At 37.3% G+C, this 24,783-nt stretch overlaps 1 protein-coding gene across 1 annotated transcript in view; it reads left to right on the top strand.

Annotated features, from left to right (window-relative positions):
- The window catches only part of LOC100267983 (uncharacterized), a 32,962-nt gene extending 12,029 nt beyond the window's left edge, over positions 1-20,933 (top strand). The window contains exons 10-11 of the mRNA XM_002262956.3: positions 19,498-19,981; positions 20,620-20,933. Coding sequence (XP_002262992.1) covers positions 19,498-19,981; positions 20,620-20,713 — 578 coding nt within the window. The 3' untranslated portion in view covers positions 20,714-20,933. The remainder of the gene's footprint in view (positions 1-19,497; positions 19,982-20,619) is intronic.
- The last annotated feature ends 3,850 nt before the right edge of the window (positions 20,934-24,783 follow it).

Genomic DNA, 24,783 nt, shown 5'->3' with positions numbered 1-24,783 from the left:
TTGGAAGATGACACCAGTAGGATCAAGGCAATCAACACTAAAGCCTAGAAGATCCATAACATTGCCAAAGATGTCTTAGTGCAAGTACGAGAATGGAAGGGTACATGCAGCCTACTTTGCATACTCTTAGAGGATTTTGATATGATCCTTGGGATAAACTTATTCCTGAAGGCCAAGGTGGCTTTGATCCCACTCCTTGGTGGGTTGATGGTCTTGGAAGAGAGTCAACCTTGCTTCGTGCATGCATTAAAGGAGAAGACTAGTGCGAATGTTTAGCCTAAAATGTTATATACTATTTAGCTTAAGAAGGGTTTGAAGTGGGGGCAAGATGCTTATGTTGCAAACTTGATCAAGATCAAGGAAGGACAATCAATGGAAGTCGTTGATGTGATGGTTGGGATTTTGAAGGAGTTCAAGGATGTGATGTCTACAAAACTACCTAAGAAGTTACCTCCCTAGCAACCCATAGACCACAAAATTGAATTGTTGCTTGGCACAAAGCCCTTTGCACAAGTTCCTATGGAATGTCCCCTATTGAATTGTTGGAGTTGAGGAAGCAATTGAAAGATTTGTTGGATGTAGGCTTGATCTAGCCCTCAAGGGCTCCATATGGTGCACCAATTCTATTCCAAAAGAAGCAGGATGGCACCCTGTGCATGTGTGTAGACCATCGGGCCATGAATAAAGTCACAATAAAGAATAAGTACCCGATCCCCTTGGCAGCAAAACTGTTTGATAGAGTCCAAGGCCACTTAACCAAACTTGATTTGAGATTAGGATATTGGTAGGTGCGTATTGTAGAAGGAGATGAGGAAAAAACTACTTGTGTTACTCTTTATGGGTCTTATGAATTTCTTGTAATGTTGCTTGGGCTAACCAATGCCTCGACAACCTTTTGCAATTTCATGACTGATGTCTTGTTTGACTATTTGAATGCCTTTGTTGTGGTTTACTTGGATGATATTGTGGTATGCATCTGGACTCTATAGGAGCATGAGAGACATTTGAGGATGGTATTCCAAAGACTGAGGGAGCATAAACTCTATGTAAAACTAGAGAGGTGTGAATTTACACAAAGGCAAATCACATTTTTGAGGCACAAGATCAGTGAAGGCCTGATCATGATGGATGAAGGCAAAGTGCAAGCTATAAGAGATTGGTCTGTCCCCAGCAAGTTAACATAATTGAGGTCCTTCCTCGAGTTAGCCAACTACTATAGAAGGTTTATGAAGTGGTATTCCAAGATCGTGTCTTCCCTCACTGACCTACTAAAGGACAATAGATGGGAATGGGGTATGGAGTATGGAGTGCTAGATGACATTTGAGAAACTGAAGCAAGCCATTTCCACTGAACCAGTGCTGCATCTGCCAAATCTTGATCTGCCATTTGAAGTCCACATTTATGCTTTAGATAGGGCCTTGGGTGGGGTCTTTGTGCAGGAAGCGCACCAAGTGGCATTTGAAAGTCGGAAACTAAATGATGCTGAGCAACGGTACTTCACCCACGAGAAGGAAATGGCAACAATGATTCATTGCCTATAGCAGTGGAGGCATTACCTTCTTGGGAGCATATTCGCAGTAGTCATTGACAATGTGGCTAGAACCTTCGAAACATAGAAAAAATTAAGCCCCAAATAAGCAAGGTGGCAGGAGTTCTTGGTTGACTTCAAATTCGAATGGCTGCATTGGCAGAAAGGCATAATGTGGTAGCAAATGCCCTTAGTAGGAAGGAAGTGATAGTATTAAGCAAGCTACAAAGCTTGATGCCTGTTATGAAAGATTATGGCAACAGGTCAAAGATGGTGCAACAAAAAAATATTGGTTGGAAGATAACCTCCTTGTGGCCAAAGAAAGGAAATTATATGTTCCAAGGGGTGGCTTGAGGAAGGAGCTATTATAGGAAACCCATGATGCCAAATGGGTAGGGTTGCTAAGCTTGGTGGAGAAAGGACTTTGACATTGCTAGTTAGATCCTATTATTGGCCGAAGATGGGAGAGGACATTCAGGCTTATGTGAAGTCTTGCTTGGAAGAAGGTTGTAAGGCTGTTGTAGCCTTTTACTATCCTAGAGAAGCCTTGGAAGAGCATATCAATGGATTTTATTGGCGGGTTCCCAATTAGTTGTGATTTCAAATCTATCTTTGTAGTTGTAGATAGATTTTCCAAATATTCTGTGTTTATCCTTGCACCAGATGCATGTCCTATGAAGGAGGCAACCAGGCTGTTCTTCAACCATGTGGTGAAATACTTTGGGCTACCTAAAGATATTGTTAGTGATCAGGATGAACGGTTTACAAAACCCTTTTGGACAAAGTTGTTCAAACTCTTAGGTTTGGAGTTAAAAGTCTTCTACAACAAACCCTCCCCAAACAGATGGACAAACTAAGAGGATCAATGCCTTGCTAGAAGAGTATCTCAAATACTATGTCATTGCAACACAAAAAAATTGGGTTGATTTAATAGACATTGCCTTGTTGTGCTATAATCCGCATAGGAGCTCTGCAACAAGGATGAGTCCCTTCGAGTTGGCTACAAGGTTGCAGCCAAGAATGCCCTTGGAAGTGGCTAAGCAGAGGTTTGGGGAAAATAGTCTTGCAGTATGTAGGCTTGCATAATCCTGACAAGAGATGTTCGATGAAGCATGAGAAAAGGTAACTGGATGGATGAAAAATTATGCAGTTAAGGACAGGCGACCCTTAGAATTTTAGGTTGGGGATTGGGTCTTTTGGAAATTGGCTCCTCAAGTCTAGAAGAAGATTAGTGGCAAAATGAGGTAGAGGGGTCTAATTCCAAGATATGATGAGCCATTTGAAGGGATGAAGAAGGTGGGTCAAGTGGTTTACAGGTTGAAGTTACCAACGAAATTGAAACTTCACCCAACATTTCATGCCAGCTTTTTGAAGCGGTACCATGAAGATCCAGACAAAGAATGGATACAGACCAAGTGAGCTCCTCCATTAGTCATGAAACAATTTGATCAAGAGGTGGAAAAGGTTTTGGACCCTTAAACCATGGGGGTAAGTAAGAAAAATTGGCGAATTGATTTTCAAGTTCAATGGAAGGGAAGTTTGGAATTAGAGGCGAGTTGGGAAAAAGATGTCACTTGATGGCAATTTGAGGGGTGGTTTAGGCATACTTGTAGAGTAAGTTGACTAGGGCATCGACTTCAGCAGGTGGGGGTAGGTTTGCTACCCCCTTAGCCCCTTGACTCGGATGTTGGCATTAAGGGCCTCATGGGTAGGCCTTGCACCCATGAGGGCCCTAGGAAGGAAGCAAGGAAGACACGAAGGTTTGGTTGACATCACTTAAGGAGGCAAAGTGTTGAGATAACACTTAGGTTGGTAGTAGCACCCCATGCACAACATGTCCAAGCGGCACGCTCAACACCCTTGTGCACTCCTATGTGCCCGCGTATCCACTCACACCAACAACCTCATGTGCACACTCTTGAGCTCCTGCATGCACCAGGTTGGCCTGGGCTCACACTCCCATGTGTGTACTCATGCACTAGGTGGGCCTGCGCCCACATTCCCATGCATGCACTCACACACGATAAGCAGGTCGTGCGCCCACTTGCAGCCTTAACAATGGTGCAACCCTAGCAATGGTATAGACTCAATGTGAGACTTATGATGGATTTGTGTATTTATTTAATAAATTCATGATTCCTCCTCAAGCAGGTTTAATGTTCCTTTAAAAATTTCTAAAACAACTAAAATTGCTCTTTAAGGAGAGGGGGGGAGGGTGGGGGGACTCAAGCTGGGTACTAAGGTAAGGCTTTGGCCACATCAAGGGGGCATTGAGGCATGGCCTTGGCACACGGACAACATGCTAACACGCACACATGGGCTTCATGACGTGTGGCGTGCAACCCATGGTTGCAATGGTATGGGGTTTGGTGCAACCTTTCCCTACTTAGAGTTGGTACGAGGGTGCTCAACCTCGTGGACTAAGGTGGTTTGTGAAGCCATGGGCGCAAGGCCATGGCATTATGGTACTGCAACAAACATGACCAACTTAGATGGATGGTTGATGCATGGCACATGGGCACAATTCCATGGCTCATTGCTGCAACCATGAAGGCTTGGGCGCAACATGGGGTGTTGTTTCAGCAATTACATGGATGACATGGTGGTGCATGGCTAACATAGGTAAGGCACAGGAGGGCCTTGCAATAGATGGGTCATAACATGGACTGAAGCCCCAATGTGCCATGGGAACCTTGACATGGCATGGGGTTGAGCACTAGGTGTTTGATGTGGGCATGACACACATGCATTGAGGGAAAGAGATTGGAATGGCATGAGTTGACTTGCAAGCACAAACCAAAATTATCTTGGCCTGATCTGCTTAGAGCAGAGGTCATTTGGCTGAGTTACAAAGGGTGGTTACTTGACACTTGTTGGCAAAAGGCATCTTGAAGGAAGTTACTTGGCACCTATTGGGAAGAGGCACCTTGAGTGCAACAACCCTGACACAACATGAAAGGAATGTGAGATAGCTTGTGGTTGCATGTGGCATGAAAGGACACCTCAGTTTGAAAGAGTGTCTTCAGCTGGGTGGTTGTGGCAGTTGCACAACCACCACCACCCTAGGCTCTTAATTCAAATTCCAGTGTTTGAATTCAAAATTCAAATTTGAAGTATTGTGTATAAAAGCCTCCTGCATTGTTGAAAGATTTAGAGAAAATGCTTGATCATCTTGTAAGCATTGTGGGGTGGGTTCTTTGACTCTGTATAAGTGTTGAAACAATTTTGTAATTCTCGTAGTTGAGTAATAGCACAAGTTAGGAAAGGTTCCTGTATCCGGTTGCCTGTCATTTATGTTTGCTTTTGTTGTGGTAATTAAGAAGGTTGGCTAAGAAGGGATCTTAGCACCACACTCTTAGAAAAAAATTGGTGGTGATTTTGTTAAGTGTGACAATAGCACTTGTATCCCTTTTTAGTAGGAGAATTTCCCAAGAAAGTGCACTTTAGAGCTTTAAGATCAAGTTTTGTCCTACCTCTATATAAACAAAAGCACCACACTCAAATACTCTTGGTGAAAGGGATCCAATGATATATGAATGAGGAAAATAATATTTCAATTTGTTAATAGGGGTTTGGGAATTCATAATCTTTGAAGGCATTCTATTTATAAGGCATGCAATTGTAAGATACATCCTCCCAGTAGTGTTTAGCGACATTTCTAGAAAACATTAATACCATAGCCACCTCTAATAAGTACCTTTTTTTCTTTTTGTTATCCCATTTGTTGTGGTATATCCACACGAGAAGTTTGATGCATGATCCCATTTGCAAGGAAATATGAACCCAAGGTGTGGCTAAGACATTACCCTCCATTATCTGATCTCAACATTTGCAATTTTGGGTGAAATTGGTTTTCGATTAGTTTATGGAAATGTTTGAAGATGGTGTTAGTTTCAAATTTATTCTTGAGGAGATAAATCCAAGTAACATGGGTACAATCATTAATAAAACTAATGAACCACTGGAACCTTGAAAAACATTTACTTTTGAAGGATCCTAAACATCATTGTGCACCATGGAAAAAGGAGTTTTAAATCTCTTATTACTTGGCGAAAAGGACACCTGGTGGTTTTTTTTACGAGTCACAAGCTTCACATTTAAACATAGACAAACCTAGGTTTGAGAACATTTCGGGGTACAATGCCTCTAATGACATAGAACTGGAATAATCAAATCTTTGATGGAGTAACCAAACCTCTACCTTTTGAACCTTGCAACTCATTGTTTGATAAACTTGCACATGATTATTCACCTTTGGCTTTAAGTAGTAAACTTGCACATGTTTATTCACCTTTGGCTTTAAGTAGAGTAAAGTTCCTATCTCTGTTTAAAATTGTCAATCACCTTCCCCGTAGCTAGGTCTTGAAAAACACAACAATTGGGAAAGAATGTTACTTAATGATTATGGGACTTTGTTAATTTATTGATGGACATCAAGTGCACAAGATAATAGGCATATGAAAAACAAAGAAGGGTAAAGAAAAGGTTAAACAACAACTAGATGCTTACCACTAATAAGGGTTAGAGACCCATTAGGAACCTTAACTTTTTCTTTTCTTGAACAAGGGGTACAAGTTGAGAACAGATTTTGACTCCTTTGTCATGTGATCAATGGCCCCTAAATCAATGATCTAAGGACTTGAAGAAGAGAAAACATTAAGGGTTGCATGAGTTTTACCTGATTTTGCAAAGGTACAAGAAGAGAAAGAAGGAACCTTGGATTTCCCTATCAATTTGTATAAGAGGTCTAGTTGTTCCTAGGTTAAAATAGGACTTTTTGAAGTGGAGGTAGCAGCTGGTTTTTCCTCAAATATAGTCTCCATGGAAGCTCCTTAGTAGGTTTTGCTATTTCTATTGGTTGGTTTGTTTTCCCTTTGCTCCAAATTATGGTTTTTGATGCAACTTTCAGCAAGTCTCCTTAGTATATTTTAGCTTGTTGCAATTATCGCACCAAAGAGTCTTTTTTTTTCATTCTTCCTAGATCCAAACTTTTGTGATCCGGTAAGGGAATTTTCTTGAATGGTGTTTAGGGTTGAATTCTCTTGTGAAGGAGGCCTTAACACCATTGCTTTCTACTTTCTTCACTATGAACATGTGCATACACTTCTCTTAGCGATGGAAGGGGATCTAAGCTAAGGATTTGAGCCCTAACCTAGTCCAACTTAGAATTAAAGCCAGCTAGAACCTTGAATATCCTTTATTGCTCTATCCAAAAATGATTTTTGAGTCTTTTGTTAGTGATTATAGATGGATAGGTCAAATCCAAGAAGGGCATGGATGATTGGTTAATAAAGTAGACGGGGCTTTACTTCTTTGCGCTGATTATTAGCATGAAAGGTCTTACATGTAGTTATCTAACAATTTGGGTCTTAGCATAATGTTTCTTATGTCTTGTAGTGCAATCATAAAATTGTAGTAAGATATAGTTGTGGTTTATCAACACCATCTAGATTATAGGGTTTGGTTGGAATGTTGGTGTTTAATAGAGAGCCAAAATGTAAGAAAACCATCACATCCCCAACAATGACTTCATGTAGTTTGATGCATAACATACATGATTTAACAAGTATATTCAATAAGGAAAATGCATAGGATTGTAAATTGGGACCACTTAGTCAAGAATGAGATCAAAATAGGAGGAAATGAGTTTACACAAGCCAAATCTACCTTTGATGGGGTGAAATCCACCTGAGGTGGATTACATAAGCCAAATCTACCTCTGAGATGGGTTTCTCAAGCAAATTTGGTGCTCAAAGTCTAATGTTGCTATGTTGACGTATGGTCCTCATTTTGTGCATTTTATCATCCTAAATCCATTTGTAGAGGCCAGAAGTGTTTAGGTATGATATATAATTGAAAGAGGTCACTAAAGGTTAGTTTGTTTCATTGGGCATATATTAAATCTTTAGTGATTTATTCTATGAATGTGAAAAGAGAAATTTATTAATTTGATGAGCTTTGTTTGAATACATTTTGACAAATTATTTTCCTTTTGAAAATAAGTCAAAGATATCATACTTTGTGCATAAGTTAATAAAATTTAGGGTTTTTTAATCCAATAAAGAGGTAATCTATGTCTCATATAAATTATGGCAAGTCAATTTACAATCCTAGTTGATTTAGGAAAATGTCCTATGTGGCATGAGTAGTTTTAGTTTTCTTTTGTCCTCCATATAAAAGGGTAGAGGAAGAGAATTAAGAGACCTTTGGAGATATTTACATCCTTCCTTATTCTTCTCCAAAACCCTAGCATCTCTTGAAAGTTTCTTGTATTCCAAATTGTCAAAGAAATTTTGGAGAACCAGATTGATTGTATTAAGTGGTTGAGTGGAACCTGCATCCTCTAGTGTAAAGGACCTTCAAGGATACTATTTAAAGAACTTTTAGGACTGAGACAAATTGGAAGAAAGTCAGAGATCCAGGTTCAAGATGTGGCTGCATCAAGTCTCATCAAAATAAAATATATTGAGGTAGCATCTGAAGTCAGTCTCGGATCATTCTAAGTCTATTCTAAGTTTCTTTATTTTTCTTAAATCGGAGAATTCAAACTGCCAATGTTGCTACATCTGATACTGCTACATTTTCAGACTCCTCAAACAAGATCGTCACAATGACAGCAGAGGAGTTTTCTAAATATTCACAGTATCAAGACGCACTGAAAGCATCTACTCCTGTTAGTGCTCTGGCAGAGTCAGGTAAAACATGTCTTGTCTCCTCCTCAAACAAATGGATAATTGATTCAGGTGCCACAGATCATATTGTCAACGCGGTCTTCACCTCGGCCGGAACCCTAAGCCCCCCACCGAAAACTCAGCACGACGCCTTTCCTCATCGGCAGCATCGTGTTTGCGCTCAAATCCACGCTAGAAATCAAACAGTCGGCGTCGTCCGAGATCATTGAAAGCCCCGGCCTCCATTCTTCTCGGGCCCGACACACGACCCACGTTTGTCAGCAGCCCTGCTCTGTCTCCGGCTCGTGCTGCCGGACCGATCTGAGTTTCTTCGCCCGCCTTGGTCGCCACGACTCACGACTTTCAGGGTGAGAAAGAGAGGGAGTCAAGGGTTTGACGCACGCTTTTGACCCTTTTACCCTTTTGTCACCTTGTAAGAGAGGTATTTGTCTTTTTCTTCTTGGAGTGGTAAATTGCAATTTCTGGTCTGGCTGATTGCTGTGAAGATTAAATTTTATTGTCATGGAAGAGAGTAAGAATTCTGTTGCTGATATAGTGCCTATTGTGTCAAAAATAACTGAACACAAATTAAATGGGTCTAATTATATTGAATGGAGCAAGACTATCAAAATTTATTTGAGAAGTGTTGCTAAAGATGACCACTTGACTGAGGAACCTCCTAATGATCACACTAGAAAACTTTGGATGCAAGATGATGCACGGTTATTTCTGCAGATGAAAAACTCTATTAATAGTGATATCATTGGTCTGCTGAGTCATTGTGAATTTGTTAAAGAGCTAATGGATTATCTTGATTTTCTGTACTCTGGAAAAGGAAATGTATCTCGGATGTATGATGTATGGAATGCTTTTCATTGTCCTGAGAAGGGAGCTAAATCCCTCACTGCATATTTTATGGACTTCAAGAAGGTATATGAGGAATTGAATACACTTATGCCTTTCAGTCCGGATGTTAGAGTACAACAGGCTCAACGGGAACAGATGGCTGTTATGAGTTTCTTATCCGGTCTCCCATCTGAGTTTGAGACTGCAAAATCTCAGATTCTTTCTGGTTCTGACATTGGTTCCCTTCAGGAAGTTTTCAGTAGAGTTCTACGAACTGAGAATGTCTCATCTTCTCAGCACACCAATGTTCTCGTTGCAAAAGGAGAAAATGCAGAAAATGCAAGAAGGGTGAATAACAGGGGCGGAAACAGGGCATTTGACAATCGGGGCAATGATTCAAGTACAACAATTGTGTGTTTTTACTGCCATGAGGCTGGCCATACCAAGAAGAACTGTAGGAAATTGCAAAATCGAAATCGGAGAATTCAAACTGCCAATGTTGCTACATCTGATACTGCTACATTTTCAGACTCCTCAAACAAGATCGTCACAATGACAGCAGAGGAGTTTTCTAAATATTCACAGTATCAAGACGCACTGAAAGCATCTACTCCTGTTAGTGCTCTGGCAGAGTCAGGTAAAACATGTCTTGTCTCCTCCTCAAACAAATGGATAATTGATTCAGGTGCCACAGATCATATGACAGGTAATCATAAAACCTTCTCTACCTTCAGAACACATTTTGCTCCTCCTGTTACTGTTGCTGATGGTTCTACCTATGAGATTAAAGGGTCTGGGACTGTGAAACCAACATCTTCTATTACGTTATCTTCTGTGTTAAACTTACCAAATTTGGCCTTTAACCTAATCTCTGTCAGTAAACTTACCAAAAATCTGAATTGTAGTGTCTCATTTTTCCCTGATCATTGTGTGTTTCAGGATCTTATGACGAAACGGACATTTGGTAAAGGACATGTATCTGATAGGCTCTATATTCTTGACGAGTGGGTACCTCGACCAGTTGCGTGTGTCAGTACTGCCTCTCCTGTTGAAGCTCATTGTCGGTTAGGACATCCTTCTCTACCGGTGTTGAAGAAATTATGCCCTCAGTTTGATACTTTACCTTCATTAGATTGTGAGTCGTGTCATTTTGCGAAGCATCATCGTAGTTCTTTAGGCCCAAGGCTTAATAAACGGGCTGAGTCTTTGTTTGAACTAGTACATTCTGATGTTTGGGGTCCGTGTCCTGTTACTTCTCAAACTGGGTTTCGATATTTTGTTACCTTTGTGGATGATTTTTCTCGAATGACTTGGATTTATTTTATGAAGAATCGTTCAGAAGTATTTTCTCATTTTTGTGCCTTCTCTGCTGAGATTAAAACCCAATATGATGTGTCTGTGAAAATATTAAGAAGCGATAATGGAAAAGAATATGTGTCTAACTCATTTCAGAATTACATGAGTCACAATGGGATTCTTCATCAAACATCTTGTGTTGATACTCCTTCTCAGAATGGGGTTGCTGAAAGAAAGAACAGGCATTTACTTGAGACAGCTCGTGCCCTCATGTTCCAGATGAAGGTTCCGAAACAGTTTTGGGCTGATGCAGTTTCCACAGCTTGCTTTCTGATTAACCGTATGCCCACTGTAGTGCTTAAAGGTGATATTCCGTACAAAGTAATACATCCACAGAAATCACTTTTTCCATTGGCCCCAAGAATTTTTGGATGTACATGCTATGTTAGAGATACAAGGCCTTTTGTTACTAAACTTGATCCTAAGGCGTTACAGTGTGTTTTCTTGGGGAACTCAAGACTGCAAAAGGGCTATAGATGTTTCTCGCCTGATCTCAATAAGTATCTAGTATCAACGGATGTTGTGTTTTCAGAAGACACATCATTTTTCTCTTCACCCATGAGTTCTGCAAGTGAGGAGGATGAAGAATGGCTTGTGTATCAAGTGGTTAATTCAAGACCAACTGTTGGGCAATCAAGTGTGGTCGATTCTGATGCATCTCTTGCTCCTTCGGGTCCTGTTGTTCATATTCCTCCTGCTCCAGCCAAACCACCAATTGTTCAGGTGTACTCTCGGCGCCCAGTGACAACCGATACATGTCCTGCACCAGCTCCTTCGTCATCTGATCCTTCCAGTGATCTCGACCTTCCTATTAGCCTTCGGAAAGGTAAACGACACTGCAAATCTATCTATTCCATTGCTAACTTTGTGTCTTATGATCACCTGTCATCTTCCTCCAGTGTCCTTGTAGCCTCTATAGATTCTATTTCCGTACCTAAAACTGTTACAGAGGCCCTGAATCATCCTGGTTGGAAGAATGCAATGCTTGAAGAAATCTGTGCATTAGAGGATAATCATACATGGAAACTTGTCGATTTGCCTCAAGGAAAGAAAGTTGTTGGCTGCAAGTGGGTCTTTGCGGTAAAAGTTAATCCTGATGGCTCTGTGGCACGATTGAAAGCCAGGCTTGTAGCTAGAGGATATGCTCAGACATATGGAGTAGACTATTCTGATACTTTCTCTCCAGTTGCCAAACTCAATTCAGTTCGACTATTTATTTCTATTGCTGCTTCCCAACAGTGGATGATACATCAGTTAGACATCAAGAATGCTTTTCTTCATGGTGATCTAGAGGAAGAGGTCTATCTGGAGCAACCTCCTGGGTTTGTTGCTCAGGGGGAGTATGGGAAGGTTTGTCGTCTGAAAAAAGCTCTCTATGGATTGAAGCAGAGTCCCCGTGCTTGGTTTGGAAAATTCAGTAAGGAGATTCAAGCATTTGGCATGAACAAGAGCGAGAAAGATCACTCCGTTTTCTACAAGAAATCAGCTGCTGGTATCATACTTCTTGTGGTCTATGTCGATGATATAGTTATTACAGGAAATGATCATGCAGGAATCTCTGATCTTAAGACATTCATGCATTCCAAGTTTCATACAAAGGACTTGGGTGAACTGAAGTATTTCCTGGGAATAGAAGTATCAAGGAGCAAGAAAGGGATGTTCTTATCACAAAGGAAGTATGTGCTTGATCTGCTTAAAGAGACCGGTAAGATAGAAGCAAAGCCATGTACTACCCCGATGGTTCCTAATGTACAACTTATGCCAGATGATGGAGATCCCTTCTACAACCCTGAAAGGTATCGAAGAGTGGTTGGGAAGCTGAATTATCTCACCGTGACGCGACCAGATATTGCATATGCAGTAAGTGTTGTTAGTCAGTTCACATCTGCGCCTACAATAAAGCATTGGGCGGCTTTAGAGCAGATTTTGTTCTACCTAAAGAAGGCTCCTGGTCTAGGCATACTATATAGTAGTCAAGGACACACTCGCATTGAGTGTTTTTCTGATGCGGATTGGGCAGGTTCTAAGTTTGATAGAAGATCCACTACAGGTTATTGTGTGTTCTTTGGCGGGAATCTAGTGGCTTGGAAAAGTAAGAAGCAGAGTGTTGTATCCCGTTCGAGTGCAGAATCTGAGTACAGGGCCATGTCACAGGCTACTTGTGAAATCATATGGATACATCAACTCTTATGTGAAGTGGGAATGAAGTGCACAATGCCAGCAAAGCTTTGGTGTGACAATCAAGCCGCTCTTCATATTGCTGCGAACCCAGTCTATCATGAAAGAACCAAACACATTGAGGTCGATTGTCACTTCATTCGTGAAAAGATTGAGGAAAATCTAGTCTCTACTGGCTATGTGAAGACTGGAGAGCAACTTGGGGATATTTTTACAAAAGCTCTAAATGGAACTCGAGTTGAGTACTTTTGTAACAAGCTGGGCATGATCAACATCTATGCTCCAGCTTGAGGGGGAGTGTTAGCTGTATATATCTGTACATACCATAATTTGGTTGTTTCCTTAGGGATAATACCTTCCTAATTCAGGACTCTCAATTGTATATATAAGCAAGTATTATTCATCTAATAAAGACAAGGAATTGAGAATTACCTTGATTCGGTTACACCTATTTATAGGCTTCTCTAAGAAATCCAAAGTCTATTAAGACTCTAATAACCTATTATGATTCTAATTCTAATTATAACATTCAAAGTCTACTGGGCCTATAATAACCTATCATGACTCAAATTCTAATTATATTATAACTCAACTAGCTAATCCTAATTAGACTCCAACAAATACCAATCCCAATTCAATTTTAATTAATATTAATCCTACTTAAAGTTTACTTAGGTCTTGCCTTTCTTCCTTGAATAAACTTTAAAAGGTTTTTCCCCATTAATTCATGATTAAATTATTTGAACTTTACAAATAGTTTTTTTTATATTATGTTATTTAGTATATAAAAATAATTTATATATCATATATTAATATTATTTTATAAATATTTTTTTAGTTTTTATTTTTTAATCATAAATTTAATTTATAATTAAAAAAAATTGTTTTGTAAAATGAGTATTTTAAAAATAAAAAATTGATAAAAAATAAATTTATTATACTGGGATATGTATATCCCATGTAAAAGGGATAAAAAAAAGAGTGAATAATATATACCACCACTTATTGAGGACATGTTGGTTATTGCTTTTAAAGGCATGGGGAACTCATTAAGAGGCAAGACACTTTGGCAAATCGCTTGCCTTACTTTGTTATGGATGGTATGGCAAGAGAGAAACAATAGGATCTTTGAGGATAAGGGGAGAACGGAAGAGATGTTATGGGACTTGATTCTGTTTTTTTCCTCTCTTTGGGCCTCTTGTACTGCAGCTTTTAAAGGAGTTTCTCTAAGTGTTTTACATCTCAACTGGACTGCGGTTTGCGCTTCAAAAGTTTGAGAGTGTTGGGTTTTTTTCTGTGTTTTTAGTTTTCTTTAGTTGGGTGTTTTCTCTTTTGTTCAGTTTTTGTTTTGTGGGAAGGACCTCTCATCCTTCTCTTGGTTTCTTCTCTTTCTCTTGTATCTCTTATTTCTCCTGTATCTTTTCCTCTATTAATATACTTTTCTTCGTTTTTGATCAAAAAAATATATACCACCACTTATCTTATCCCATGTTTGGTTGGCTGGATATAGTATGAGATAGGATAAGTGATGGGATAACTTATTCTATCCCATCACCAACCAAACATGGGATATGATATAATATTTCCTCTCATATCCTATCCCATGCTATATCCAACCAACCAAACATAGCCTTAAAGTTTTTTGTTGTGTACCTTAGACTAAAAAAAGTTGTATAAATCTAAATTATAAATATAAGATTTATTTTGGATTGCATGTTGACTATTCTTGCTCCAAAATTATTTTATTGCCTTATTCTTGTCCCTAATCCTGTAATTTTGCCACCAAAACCCTTTTAACTCCATAACCAACTCTGCGAGTATCAGAGCTTTCTCAAACAAAAAGAAGCATTTGGAGACTTGTCTATTTTGACTGCTAATTAGCCCTAAAAAATTAGTGCTTTCCAGAGACAGCTTTAGAATAGTTGCAATAGCAACAAAAATGGCAAGAAGAATGTTCCCTATAATCATGGTTTTCCAAATTCAATAGATTAACAACCCTTCTTCAATAGTCATCCAACTAACCGAAACTCTCAAAACTTCATCAAGGTGATTTGCCAAAAAAGTGACAAGCCTTGCCGCATGGACAAGAAACAGTTTCGCCTTCATGGATTTCTAACCAGCGTGCTGCCAATTGTGCTCAACCTCTAGCACTACAAATCTAAACTGGCTAGTTAACCCAGGTGCATCTCATGATGTCACTACTGATCTGTGCAAGCTTTCCCTTCATAATGAATATGGAGGCCTTGTGGATGTGATTATAAGTGTAATGGAACTCGTCTCACTATCACTCACATTGGCTCCACTAAATTACTTTTCTCATCTCATTCTTTTAAGCTGTCTAATGTATTTTATGTTCCTTCTGTGCAGAAAAATATATCAACCGTTTCTCAATTTTGTAAAACAAAAACACCAAGATTGAATTTTTTCCATACATGTTTTCTTGTGAAGCATCTGAACATGGCAGCACCTCTGTTGAAAGGACTGAATAGAAATGTTTGAGTAGCCAAAAAATGCAAACTGAATTTGTGAGCTAACTTGTTACTTTTGTGGGTGTTAGCTCTCAGCTCAAGATTGACTTGAAACGTTTTGACCATCCAACCTCTCAAATTCTTCAGCTTTCTCTTCAGTTGTCTTCATCTTTCTTATGAGAGTCATAGGCTTTCATTTGGACTGTGTACATTTTTTAGTTGTGGTCCTTTTAGAACTTCTGTATATATATGTTTAGGGACCCGCTCCTATAGACCGTAGTAACAATTTTCAATGCTGTGCTCTCTTTGTTGATCATTTCAGAAGCATACTTGGCTCTACCTGGTCCACCAAAAATTTGATGTTTTAACCATATTTCCAAAATTTAAGTTCTTGTTAAAATTATTTTACTTCATTGTTTCAACATATTTGGATGGGGGTAGTGAATACGAAAAAGATCTATCTTTTTTCCTACAGAAGGAATTACCATCTTATCAACCCACACCACACATCTCAACATAATGGGGATATGAAGGTTATCCTCATTTATTTGGACTAGTTGACACTCTTACATCATGCCTTAATAACTCTGGAGTTTTGGAGTCTTGCCCTCCAAATTGTCACATATCTTATAAATTAGTTGCCTACACCACTATTACAACTCCTTCAAAGGCTTCACAATGCTATTCCAAATTATCAAAAACTTCAAGTTTTTGGTTCTATTTGTTATTTGTTGTTGAAGCCTAATTGTAACAAAGCTATCCTAAGTCATGTTTGTAAGGTTTTTGGGGTATTCTCTTCTCAAAAGTGCTTTCAAGTACTATGGCCTCACTTCTTAGAAGATTTTTGATCCTTGACATGTCCAATTTGATGAAATCATATTGCCTATCCAATAACTTGTTCCGTCATTACCTATAGTCACCTCTAGTAGCATTGCCTCATGGAGCCCCCATTTTTCTACGCAAATCAATCCTAGATGGAAAAAAAAGGTCATCTTGCAACATGGGTTAATTTCTGAGACCCTTGAAGTTTGGATTAAATATACCTAATCACCATTGGTTTCAAATTTTGTCAATTAACACCCTTATAAATTTATTCGGTTTATAAAATTTATTTTTAGAGTGATTTTAGGTAGGTATGCTTAACAATTCTCTAAAAAATAAAATTCATATATAAAATACGTCTATAGAGGTGTGCTAAGTGGCGAAATTTGAAACCAGTGGTGGCTTAGTGTATTTACACTAAATCTCCAGGGGAGTGAATGAAATTAACCCCTTGCAATATTTATGATGCATCTCTATCCACTTCAAATGACAATGCAGTTACTGCTTCTATTTCACCCACTTCCTTGTTAGGTTCTTAATCTCACCCACCCTCGTAGTTGCGTTCCTCTACTTCTGCATTTGTTGTGCCCTCTACAATGCCAACCTAAATCCATCCTATGGTCACAATATCTCATGATAGTATTTTTAGGCTCAAACATATTCTTTTCACCACTCAGCATAGTTTGCTTCCATCCCTTGAACTAACTCATGTAATTCAAGCTTTCAGAGGTACGAAATGGCTATTTAGTATGAGCCTTGAATTAATTGCTCTCATGAATAATGGAAATTTGACACTTTGTTCCATATCATGCTTCACAAAATAATGTCAGATGCAGGTGGGTTTTTTGTATCAAGCGCAACTTAGATGGAAGTATGAGTCCTTATAAAGAGCGTTTAGTGGCTTAAGGGTCCTGGCCTTGACCACATAAAAATATTCAGCCCTGGAGGCCAACCACCACTGGTTGATACTCTATATTGCTCTTTCACGAGGCTGGTTCATCTATTAAATGGATGTTAATAACGTGTTTCTTCAAGGATCTTTGTTATAGGAAGCTTAAAGAGTCTATTTGGGAACTGTAACTTGAAAACATGTTTAGTATTTTTTTGACAAAAAACGTATTTTGAGATTTGTTCTAAAAACAGGGTGTTTTCTTAGAAATAATTGTATAAATATGGAAAATAGCTAAAAACAAAACACTACAAATAAGTTATTTTTAAGAAATATTTGAAAAGACAAAAAATAGGTTAAGAACATTCTAAGTTGCCAAATAGACTTATATTCTAAAAAATATCAAAGAATTATTTTTAAAAATTGTTCTCAAAATTTTCTTTGAGACTTATTTTTGAAAACATTCCCACATAGGCATTTATAGCTCAACCATCTGGTTTTGTGGATACCAATTTTTGTAACCCATGAATGCAAAACTATGGAAGGCCATTTATGACTTCAAACAGGCACCTTGTGCCTAGTACAAAGAGTTTAGTGTATTTCTGGTACCCTATGCTTTGACAGTTCTAAGTTTGATTCTCCTTTCCTTTCTATTTGTTCTCATGATGGCATAGCAATTTATTTCTCGGTATTTTTAGATGATCTCATTATCACAGGCACTGAAACTACCTTTGCTAAAAAATTTCTCTAAGATTTATGTGCAGTTCTCAGTCAAGAACCCTGGTTCCTTGCATTATTTTTGGGTGTTGAGGTGATTTCTATAAAAATGAACCTGTTTCTCACTCAAAAGGTATATTTGTGATCTCCTTGAGTGATTCTAGACGAGTGGTGCTAAGCCTGTGAGCTCATATATGTCTAGCAAAAATGTTCTTAATCTCAAGATGGTGCATTTGCAACTTATCCCATTGAGTACTAATGTGCCATTGGAGCTCTACAGTATATCTCACCCATGTGTCTGGATATGGCCTACTTGACCAATAATTTATCAAAATTCATGCATGCCCTTTGCAGCTAAATCAAACTGCAACTAAATGGCTACTCCATTATCTCAAAGCAACACTTCATCATGGCCTCTTTCTCAAATGCAGCTCTCCACTTAATTTACATATCTTCTCCATTGTGGATTGGCTGCAAATCATGATGACAGAACTTCTGTTACAGCTTACATTTTCTATCTTGGAGCTAATCTGATTTCATGTTGCTCCAAGAAGCAATATTCTCTTGCTGGATCTTCCGAAGCTGAAAACTGAGTAATTGCTGCTGGATTAAATTGGGCCACATCCTTCCTTAATGAGCTTCATGTGCCGCTCTCAATCCTTTGGGTTATATGCTGTGACAATATTGGAGCAACCAACAGCTGTGCCAATCCTACCTTTGACGCTCCAATGACGCACATTGACATATACTACCATTTTTTCTTGTGATTAGATCTCTAAAAGCATTTTTTTTTTTACTGTCTCCCATGTTTCAACAAACGACCACTGGCAGATGTGTCCACTAAAGCAGCCCTTAGTCACACAATATCTTAATCCCTTGGGGTCCAAGATTGGTGTCCCTACTGGGAGCGCCATCTTCCAAGGGTATGTTAAAGACGTGGACTTGGATCTTTTCCCCAATTAGCTCGAGTCAGACCTTGATTTTAGGATTAATTGGCTCCTAACCTAGCCACAATTTGGGTAGTGAAGTGCAAATATTGATTAGTTTATTATTTGATATTTCTTTCTTGTATTTTATTTTATTTTTTATTTTCTTTGATAGATAAATTTTTTCTCCATTGGGACTTGAACCTTAAACCTCCCATAAGCCCTTCCCATCCCTTTACCACTTGAGCCAGGCCTCAAGTGTGTATATATATATATATATATATACAATTGTCAACACTACAGAGGCTCTTTCATTATTTCGATTGCAGTATTTGTTTATTCAATTATAGCCTTCTCATCTCCTAATTTTGTATTGCTCTTTTGAATTAGGTGGGTATTTTTCTTTCAACTATTTTTTGGTTGCACTGTATACTAAAGTTTTTGGTTCCTTAAACCTTGTGTCCAAATTCCTGGGTAAGATCTTGGTAGGAGACTGTCACACATAAATAATTAGCTATAAAAAGGTGATTTTAGTGGTACACCTTCCCCTAGTTTGTTTGATGTTATCTACCTTTATTTTTTTGTCAATGACCATATGGCAGTCCAGAACAAGATATTGCACAGATATTCAAGAAAAAAGGAAAATTAACAAAATAAAAGGAGCTTGGAGCAAAAGCATTGGGCATTGAGAGGGAATATAGCAAAATAATTTTTATTTTCTTTAACATTACAGCATTCACTGTGATTCAGGGATTTCTGAAATATTTAGGAGAATCGGGACTAATTTTTAGGCAAACTATAAAAGAGGGTTATTTAAAAAGGTCTGAGAGCTTAATATTGTTTTTGGACACATTTGGCTGCTACTATGAAGTACCTGAGTAGAAAGTTATTTAAAAAGTCTTCACATAATCATAGTCTACACTCGAACAAATAGAACCTATTAATTTTCTTTTTAATTATTATGTCATATGGTTGTTTCTGATCCTGGAATGTTGACCAAAACTAAAACACCCTTCTTTCGCTTCCATGAGAAAAATCAAGTCCTGGAAAATACTGTAGCAAATAAGTTTGTTTGACAGACCTTCCCATGGGCAGGAACTACCATCCTTGGTGCCATAACATCTACAGTTGACCCAAGCACAAAGGTTGTCTACCGTGAGAACCCTGATGGCGACTTTGTGAAGTCCAACAATTTTGCTTTTGCTATTGTTGTTGTTGGTGAGTACCCTTATGCTGAGAGTATAGGGGACAGCGTGAGCCTCACAATGGTGGATCCTGGCACAAATGTCATCAGTAATGTTTGCAAAGCAGTCAAGTGCGTTGTTGTTATAATCTCTGGCAGACCGGTCGTGATTGAACCATATATGTCCTTAATTGATGCCCTGGTGGCTGCATGGTTGCCTGGCACTGAAGGGCAAGGCTTGACGGATGTCCTATTTGGGGACTATGGATTCAGTGGAAAGCTTTCACGAACATGGTTCAAAAATGTTGATCAGCTCCCCATGAATGTTGGGGATTCACACTATGATCCCCTCTTCCCTTTTGGGTTTGGACTCGCTACAAAGACGGTTGTGGCAAGGTATGAATCTATTAATTAACAGAGTTTTTATACTTGCTGTTATTGCATGGCATTTGTTAAGATCCATTTTGATTTTCATTTCATATCCTGCATCCTAAAGGAACATTTTTTTTAGAAATAAAATCAGATATGTTCTTTCTTATCATGTTTTATGATGATTCGAGTTGTTTTTCTATCAGCATTCCTTGCTAAAGGATTGGTTTGATTACACTCTTCTAGATTATGATGCTTCTAGTATTCTTTTTCTTTTCTTTATGCAGTCATAGGTGGAAGAGGACCATTTTGTTGGTGTGGCATTTTATTTGAACCTTTTATTTTACATTGCATGTGAAATGAATCTGTTTTTTATTTGAAAGAACCATTTTGCTAAGTTAAAAAAAAAACAAAAAAAAAAACAAAAAAACAAAGAAAAAGGAAGCCGTCTTGAAAGACATCAGTCACATTCTTTATCACTGTCTTCTTTCTAATGACTCCAATGCTTTGTGATGAATCCTTTTTCAATTTGCAGTAACTCCTCGTTAGAGCATTATTTGTTGGTCCATTCATATGTTATTACATTGTCAAGTGACAATTCTTGATTTATTCATATAATGAAACAGTGAGATGACTGATGGTGATGGATTTTGTTTTGTGTATAGGTCTACTTCAGCTGGTGTTGGTGGAAGGCCACATCTCTTTACCATTATGGCTATGGTATTCATCAGTTTGTATCTCGGTATAACTCTGGACTGAAACAGCTCTGAATAAGTTAGCTGTATGTGAAACAGCTTTGGTATGTACCAGTGACAATCTCTTTTCCTTAGTTGACCAAATTTTGGCTCTTTTGAGAGGTTGAGATTTAATTACCGCTGACAATGGTAGATCTCATGCTACAAGACATTAAATTACTTTGTTATTGCCTACCCTGATAGTGGTAATGAATAGCTTAGATGCATTTGGTGCTTTTCTTCCACCCCATGTCCCCCCATCTTCATATACTGTCCCATAAAATAAGCTAAATTCAGTTAAGGAGCTTCAAAGCATTTGATTTAGAAAATAACTTTTAAGCTCTGGTCACAAGTGTTGCATTCATTATCCAAGAGCTGAAGTTTTTGTTTTCAGGTTGAATGAACGGTTTAGGAGTTAAACAATGGAGGTTTCCATGAGATGCCAAAAATTACAAGTGCAACATAGAATTGATGCAAATGGATTCTCTGGTATAAAGTCTGATACAGCTTTTGCTTGATCTTTTCAATTCAAATCTCTAGCACAAAACTTTCAACAAAGAAACAAATAACCTTATTATTAATTGTATTTGATCTTTTCAATTCAAAACTCTTGCTTTACCACCAAAGAATTCTCAGGGAAGGTGAGGGATTTTGGCTAGAGATCTTGAAGAAAGATTTTTCTTATGAGGGATAACTGTCTTGTGTCTGAAGAGTAAGAGGTTGGAATTAGGGGTTTGGGGGTTTTTAATAGTGGACAGTAAGACAAAGGGTGATTAGGGCCCATTTGAGAATATTTTCTTAATTTGAGAACGGTTATAAAAAATAGTTCACTAATGTTTCTTAGAACAAAAGTCTATTTAGAAATTTGGAAATACCCTTAGCTTGTTTTCTATGTTTTCAAATATTTATTTAAAATAACTTTTGCTTGCAATGTATTATTTTTCAATCATTTTTTATATAATTATTTTTTTAATGTTTCTTAGAAAATAAGTAAAAATGACTTAAAATAACTAAAATATGCTATTAGAAAATACTTTGTTTTTAGAACAATTCTCAAAAACTCGTTTTTGGAACAATTGACATCTAAATGTGTTTTCATTTTATTTTTAGTTCTAACAAAATGTTCTTAAAAATAGTTCCTAAACACAACTTATGACTTTTCCATCTTAAAGTTCACATAGTGGAATACACTCCACAACCAAAGTTACAAATATGGTTGTTGATTACTACTCAAAATGTGATATCCTATATCAAATAGGAGAAAAAAAAATTCTTGGTGCTATTTATGTATGAATTTCTCTTAATCTTGTAAACATATTTTAAAGTTGTGAGACCTCCTTTAGACTTAAAGCGGATCATATCTACATGGTTGAGAGCATACCATTACAAATGGTATTAGTGTCGATCCTCAACTACGATGTGGGCCTTCATTTGTTCAACCTCGAAATCTTATAAGATACAACAAGTGTGTTTATCTGCATAGGGGGTAATTGTGATATCCCACATCAAATAGGGGAAAAAATTCCTAACGTTATATATGTGTGGGCTTCTCTGAACCTTGTAGACATGTCTTAAAACCATGAGAACCCTTGGGCTTAAAGTGGATAAATTTACACGATTGGGAGTGAATCATTACAAGTGGTATCAAAGCATTAGGCTATGATCTTTTTGAGAATTTGATTTAGTTTAGATTGTGGATAGATAAGTGATGCATTAGTTTAAGTTTCAAAATTCATCTAGTACAAATTTCAAGTCTTCCTTTAATTCTAATTGTCTAATTGGTTTGTCAGTGACTAATCTAGCTATATCTTATGTTTTATAGGACTACCACCAAGTAGACCAACATCCTCTTAAAAAATTCATGCTAATGATGATATACCTCCTAAACATTCGAGGTCTATTTGTTTTGTATGTACAATTCATGATCAACACCTTTAGAAATGCTAGCAATATATCAAAGGATGTTGAGTGTGCGAACATCAAACCTGTAATACAAACATTGTGTTTAACCCTTCGATTTAGTTCAATTCCATTAATTTGTACATCAATTATTACATTTGTGATCGACCATCATATTCATTTACTTTATGTTTAAACTTTGCATTGTACATTGTCTTCAATATGCTACAATTCAACTCATCCCTTTACTTCAAACTATTAAATATCTCTTTTGACTTAATGTTGTTTTTTGACATTTCAACTAACATACTCATTTCTTCTTGACTTAAACAACCAATGAAAAAATTCCCTTCAACATATTGTGCGTCAACGTGATTATGTCTTCCACACTTAACAACCAATATCCAATCATCATCAATTTTCCTAGGTAAAATTTTTAACCTTTAGATTAATATTCCATATTCATTAATTAGTTGTGAACAATTTAAATATTCTTTTTAAAAATCTAAATTTAGATTATGCTTTGATTTATTAAAAAAAATAAATTAAATAATTAGAAATATATAAATATAGGTAAATTTAATTAATAAATCAAATAAATGAAATGATTATAAATATATTAACTTAGGTAGATTTATTTATGGAGATAGGAAAAGTCTAAAAATTCATATAAGTATATTTAAACAATAAAATTAAATAAAAGAAATCAGATGTGCATGTGTGTGGACTGAACTTCTTAAAAAAAAAAATTTTACTGCCTTGGAGAGAGTGTAACGTGTATTAGGCTGTTTTGACCCAAAATAGAGTTTTGACCCAAAATAGGATATTTAAAAAAAAATATTCAAAAAGTAAACCAATTTCCAAAATAATGCCTAATCTAGTGTGTCTGTGCCACATAGGAGTTTAGGTCAAGAAACCGTAGTCACCAATTACAGTTTTGAATTTTTTTTTTTTTTTAAATCAGTCAAAACCGTAGTTACCAACTACGATTTTGAATCATTTTCAGTTCCTTTCCCTTTTCGGTTAGGTTTCTTACCTTTAGGGTTTTGTCTTCTTATTTGTTTTTTATGTTGTCTCCCGTTGCATCTAGTTGTCTTTGGTTCATTCTTGGCTCAAATTCAATATTTTTCAAATTTTCATCTTGTTCCGTCATTAGTCAGGTAAGATTTATGAATTTTTTAGTTTACGTAAATTCACGTATTTACGTAATTTTTTTTTTTTAAATCTGTTTGGTTTTCACGTATTTTAGTTTATTGTTGTAGATGTGTTTGGCTTCTGATTTTATTTTCATTTTGAGCTTGGTAAATATGTGTTTGGACTTTATTTTATTTTATTTTCATTGTGAGCTTGGCAGAAAGAAAAATGTTTTGTTTTGGTAAAGAAAACTGATATGGAATGGAGGGCCACCATGAATTTTTTTTTGTTAAAGTACCAAAAATGGAGGGGACCACTGTTAAAAACTCCAAAAATGAAAGGGACCACTCTTAAGAACTCCAAAAATGAAAGGGACGAGAACTTATTTTTGTTATAGGAACATAAAAAATAGGAGTACTCCACTTTTCAAGGGCCAATGAATAGGGCTTTATCTTAAGCTAGGAGATTGAAGGTGTGGGGTTGTTTTCGGTTTCTACATCATTCTCCAAATTCTAAGAATGTTTGGTTGCCCAGAAAATAGAAGAAAGTAATGTTAAAGTGTGCATGTTTGACCTATCATTTGGGTGGGGTAGAACTCCAGAAAATGATATTAGAATTTCCTCTACAATGTGAGTCACTCCATAGACCCATTCCTCTATAATAAATAGAGTTGGTGGGTTTAATTAGTGGTCCTGAGTATTCTGATTTTTTTCTTACTTGGTGGGTTTCAAATTCCCTATTGTTTGGTTGACCTTGAAATTCAGGAATATGATCCAGTGGTGGAAGATAGAGCTAGAAAGGGGGAAGTTATGAGGGTTAAAATAGAGTCATCATGGGCTAGTTCTGGTCCAGAGATTTAAGGCATTATTTACATCCTTTAAGGAGTCTCAAACTAAATAGTTTTAAAATTTTCAATACTTCAACTCTACTTGATTTAAACTCTACTTGGCTATTCTTGGGATTTGATTTGTTGTAACCATAAGTTGGAGATCTTATCTTTAATTCATTGTTAGGCTCATAATAAGCTAGTGATGTTCATGGGTGGAACATATGAAAATTGGA

This window comes from Vitis vinifera, chromosome 13 (genome assembly GCF_030704535.1).
Source record: "Vitis vinifera cultivar Pinot Noir 40024 chromosome 13, ASM3070453v1".
In the NCBI taxonomy this organism is placed as follows: domain Eukaryota; kingdom Viridiplantae; phylum Streptophyta; class Magnoliopsida; order Vitales; family Vitaceae; genus Vitis; species Vitis vinifera.
The sequence above is the reverse complement of the archived record's forward strand: the minus strand, read 5'-3'. Positions and strand labels throughout refer to the sequence as shown.